Source organism: Camelina sativa, chromosome 9 (genome assembly GCF_000633955.1).
Source record: "Camelina sativa cultivar DH55 chromosome 9, Cs, whole genome shotgun sequence".
NCBI lineage: Eukaryota > Viridiplantae > Streptophyta > Magnoliopsida > Brassicales > Brassicaceae > Camelina > Camelina sativa.
Genome location: NC_025693.1, coordinates 16,745,713 through 16,750,091, shown reverse-complemented (window position 1 = coordinate 16,750,091; position 4,379 = coordinate 16,745,713). Strand labels below are relative to the sequence as shown.

The 4,379-nt window shown below is 40.7% G+C and overlaps 4 protein-coding genes across 6 annotated transcripts in view; 2 read left to right on the top strand and 2 right to left on the bottom strand.

Moving 5' to 3' along the window:
• LOC104711160 (DExH-box ATP-dependent RNA helicase DExH11-like) overlaps positions 1-782 on the top strand; it is a 7,133-nt gene extending 6,351 nt beyond the window's left edge. For 2 of the 3 annotated variants that reach the window (XM_010427843.1, XM_010427842.1), the window contains exons 20-22: positions 5-185; positions 279-405; positions 486-782. In XM_010427843.1, the coding sequence (XP_010426145.1) occupies positions 5-185; positions 279-405; positions 486-698 (521 nt within the window). In that variant the 3' untranslated portion in view covers positions 699-782. The remainder of the gene's footprint in view (positions 1-4; positions 186-278; positions 406-485) is intronic. The other variant, XM_019229239.1, reaches the window with a different exon arrangement.
• LOC104711161 (transcription termination factor MTERF4, chloroplastic-like) lies at positions 882-2,425 on the bottom strand. Its single transcript, XM_010427844.2, has one exon. It carries the CDS (start codon positions 2,349-2,351, stop codon positions 984-986), a length of 1,368 nt encoding a protein of 455 aa, XP_010426146.1. The 5' UTR covers positions 2,352-2,425; the 3' UTR covers positions 882-983.
• Positions 2,582-3,377, top strand: LOC104711162 (deoxyuridine 5'-triphosphate nucleotidohydrolase). The gene has a single exon (XM_010427845.2). The coding sequence runs from the start codon at positions 2,598-2,600 to the stop codon at positions 3,243-3,245; it is 648 nt and encodes a 215-aa protein (XP_010426147.1). The 5' UTR covers positions 2,582-2,597; the 3' UTR covers positions 3,246-3,377.
• LOC104711164 (serine/threonine-protein kinase HT1) overlaps positions 3,360-4,379 on the bottom strand; it is an 11,961-nt gene continuing 10,941 nt past the window's right edge. The window contains exons 3-4 of the mRNA XM_010427848.1: positions 4,038-4,363; positions 3,360-3,851 (exon numbers count right to left, since the gene is read on the bottom strand). Of these exons, the coding sequence (XP_010426150.1) occupies positions 3,549-3,851; positions 4,038-4,363 (629 nt within the window). The 3' untranslated portion in view covers positions 3,360-3,548. The remainder of the gene's footprint in view (positions 3,852-4,037; positions 4,364-4,379) is intronic.

Below are 4,379 nucleotides of genomic sequence, written 5' to 3'. Positions count from 1 at the left end.
AAAGGCCGTGTCGCTTGCGAGATGAATTCTGGGGAAGAGTTGATATGCACAGTGTGTCTGTTTGAGAATCAATTCGAAGAATTAGAACCAGAAGAAGCAGTGGCTATAATGTCTGCCTTTGTCTTCCAACAGAAAAACACTTCAGCGCCTTCACTTACTCCTAAGCTAGCTAAAGCTAAACAAAGGTTTGTTACGACCACTCTTTCCCTTCTCATAACTACGAACAGTATTTTTGATCTGATTTGATCTAATCTGATCATTGACCCTCTTTTGCATAGACTCTATGATACAGCAATCAGACTTGGTGAACTTCAAGCTCAGTACAACTTACAAATAGACCCTGAAGAATATGCCCAGGAGAATCTCAAATTTGGTCTGGTTGAAGTTGTCTATGAGTGGGCAAAGGTTTGTAACTAGAAAGCACGGTAATTTATACATTTCACACTTCACATCTTTTAAACATATTGTATGCTTGATTTTTGCAGGGGACTCCATTCGCAGAGATATGTGAACTGACTGATGTCCCTGAAGGTCTGATAGTTCGGACCATTGTGAGATTGGATGAGACATGCCGTGAGTTCAAGAACGCTGCCGCCATTATGGGTAACTCGGCATTACACAAGAAAATGGATTTGGCTTCAAATGCTATAAAACGTGACATTGTCTTTGCGGCTAGTCTGTATGTGACTGGAGTGTAAGATTTGAATATGAAACTGACCAGAGATGTTTGTCACATAACCTGAAATTCAAAGCCCTATAATACCATTAACAATGTTGATTTACTGTCTGACAAAGTCTACCACTTAATGCACTTTCTTGACCCAATATAGTGGTTGTTTGTTACGACTATTGCATATTCTTATAATAGTAATAACTCATTTTCCCCAATTGGATTGTATATTAAAAACCAGTCGGATCCAAAGTCGAATTGAGACTACAAAAAAATGGGTTTCAGATACAGACACTCGTAAATAAAAACGAAACTACGAAACATGATCTCTCGTGAAGATAGCCATAAGCTTAGGAACAAGCTTGTTGTGCTTCATCACGTATCTGTTCAAGAATATCTGATCAGTACACACCAAGACAGATGAAATCGGAGGGTTTTCACTTCCGATCAATCCCTTTGACATGAGAGCTTTGATTACATTACACCTCGGCACAATCCTCTTCTCCAGGCTGTATCCAAGTACCGCAGGGAGCAAAACCAAAGCCTCTAGTGGCCAATTCATCTTCTTCACCAAAACCTCAAACTTCTTCTTCATCATCTCAGCAGAATAGGCAGTGCAGTTAGGATATCGCATAACCATCAACTTGAACTCATCTCTACTGAACCCTAAGTCTAGAAACGTTTGAATAGAGTCCAATATCTTCTTCTCTGAAGCTCGTATGCATTGTGGACGAGTCTTCAACACCGAAAGGACCTCTTCCTTCACCAGACCACACTTCTTTAGTGTTTCAAACGTCTGAACAATCTTATTCTCGGAGAATTTCAAAAAGAAAGGCCACTTCTTGAAAATTGCCCATATCTCCACTTCACTTAATCCTAACCTTTTATAGACATTGACTTTCTCTTCTATAGTTTTATCGCTCATCTCGTATACAACACGCAACGCTTCCACAAATTTTGCTTTGGCTGGATCAAAACCCATATCAACAACTTTCTTGAGTGTTCCTTCAAACTTGCCTTTACCATAAACAGGTTGAGAACTAGAGATGAGCAATGAAAACAACAACTTGTGAGGCACTCCCAATTCTTTCAAAACCAATATATTTCGCATTTTGTTCTGTCTCTTACCCTCTGCCAAAGAATGACATAACAAATCTACACACTTGGAAGAACTCTCACCACCTTGCATAATACCCTTGATGAAATCATAGTACAAGCTGATAGACTTTTCACCTTTCTTTCCCAAGATGGCCGGAACTTTGGTAACAATCTCTGTTACCTCAGAGCTTGAAGCTCCTCTAGACTGCAGAATCTGGAGCTTTGGACGAAGTGATTTCTCAGCATCCGTTACAAGCAATTCTGGGTAATACCTAACAATCGTGGAGATCTGAGAATCTTTAAACCCATGGCTTCTAAGCAGCTTCAGAACTGAATCCGCATTAGCCTTGTCCTCGAAACTGACCTTCCTTGAGATTGATTCAGCGAGTCTTGTAGTTAAACCCAATGATTCTACCAGATAAGAGACTGTAAATGTAGTAGTACTCACATCCCCAGCTGTTGCAGAGGAGAACGAGTTGGTCAAAGCAATTGCATTTTGCACAATGCTTACTGTCGCAACTCTTAAACTACGCCATTTCTGCAATTCCACAGACCTTCTTCCATGGAGTATCAGAGAAAGCATGAGCAAGACAATATACAATAACCAGTGAATCGATCAGTGTTCGATTATTCAAGAAAAAAAAAAATGAAATTAGGGTTTATGAGGTCCACAAAAAAAAAAGAAAAAAAGGGTTTATGAGGAAGAAGAACAATTATTGGGCCTAGTGGGCCGAAATGCATGAATTGGTTAAAAGCCCATTAAGTTTCTATCTTTTTTTAGGGTGGAGGGAAATTTTGGCGCCACCGCACTCACTCACTCACTCCATTTATGGCGGAACTACGACGCCTCTTCCTCATCACTCGACCTCAGTTGAAATTAGGGTTTCTCTGCAACTCTTTAAACAAACCCTTCACCACACTTCGCTTCCCAGTTTCAACAATGGCCTGTGTCGAGACGAAGATCAACAACGGTTCCGATGCCGTCAACGAACCATCACCTAAAATCCAAAAGCTCGATGGAAACGGAATCCATCATGGAGATTCTTCACCATCACCTTTCTTCAAAGTGAAGAAACTCTCAGAGAAAGCTGTTTTACCAACAAGAGGCTCATCTCTCTCCGCTGGATACGATCTCTCAAGCGCGGTGGATTCGAAAGTTCCGGCGAGAGGTAAAGCGCTTATCCCAACGGATCTCAGCATCGCTGTTCCGGAAGGAACTTACGCGAGAATCGCTCCGAGATCTGGTTTGGCTTGGAAACATTCGATTGATGTTGGAGCTGGTGTGATTGATGCTGATTACAGAGGACCTGTTGGTGTGATTTTGTTCAATCACTCTGATGTTGAGTTCGAAGTGAAGTTGGGTGATCGAATCGCTCAGTTGATTATTGAGAAGATTGTGACTCCTGATGTTGTGGAGGTTGAAGATTTGGATGATACTGTTCGTGGTGAAGGTGGTTTTGGTTCTACCGGCGTCTGAAGAAGCGTATGTGTCTTAGTTTTTAATTTTAGGGTCATTTCGTCGAACAGTTTGTGGGCGTTATTGTAATATCTATCTCTTTGCTTCCATCTTTTTAAGACTATCTTTATCAAATCTTAAAACCTTTGTTTATTCCAAACAAAACGAATCAATTTCAAGAAGAAAAAAGAAAAGAGATGGCTTCACAAAAACCAAGCCAACTCAATGAAAAGTAAAGACGGAGACAGTTGATTATAAACAAAAACATAACCACTGGCTCTTTTCCTATTCACAAAAAAAATTGAGAGTCAGTCACAGGGTCTTTCATGCAAATTTAGGCTTAGGCAAGGCTGAGCCTAAGGTGCTGGTGCTGCCGCCACCGCTGTGGTGATGATGGATTGATCCCAATTTATGAATCCAGAATTTGGGACCTTTCTTTAGTTCTGGACAGATCTGGCTAGGTAAAAGATTGAGTCTTCCTTCGTTTGTCAGAGACTTCTTAAACTGTTCCAACACTTTGACAATCTGCCAGAATTCTGGTCTCTTGTTTGTTTGCAACGACCAACATAGCTCGATCAGCTCTTTCATAGCCGTTGGACAATCCTTCGGTATCACCGGCCTAATATTCTGGCCAATATCAAACACAAATTCCAAATGGTTTTAGAACAAACTGAACAATAATGATCTAACTCAGTCATCAGATTATTGTCTTCTGTTCTATAATCAAATCCTAAATCTAGGCATAGTTCGTGTAAAATCTACAGCAATTCTAAAGCTTTATATCTATGCAAAGCAGATGTAGAATGAATTTACCTTGTGCATGACTGCGAAAGCAGCTTGGACAGGAGTCATCTCCTCATATGGAACTGCTCCAGCTACCATTTCCCATAAAATAAGTCCAAAACTATAAACATCACACTTCCTTCCATGTGGTATCCGTCTTATCACTTCAGGTGCCATCCACCTATAAGTTCCAGTGTTATCACCCAATACATCACAGTACTCCTCCTCGCACGCTATGCCAAAGTCAGCAATCTTCAAGTGGAAGTCGTTTTCGATCAACACGTTCTCTGGTTTGAGATCCCGATGAACTATCTCTCTTGAGTGAATATACTCCATTCCTCTCGCAATATCTAGACCAAACTCAATTAGCTG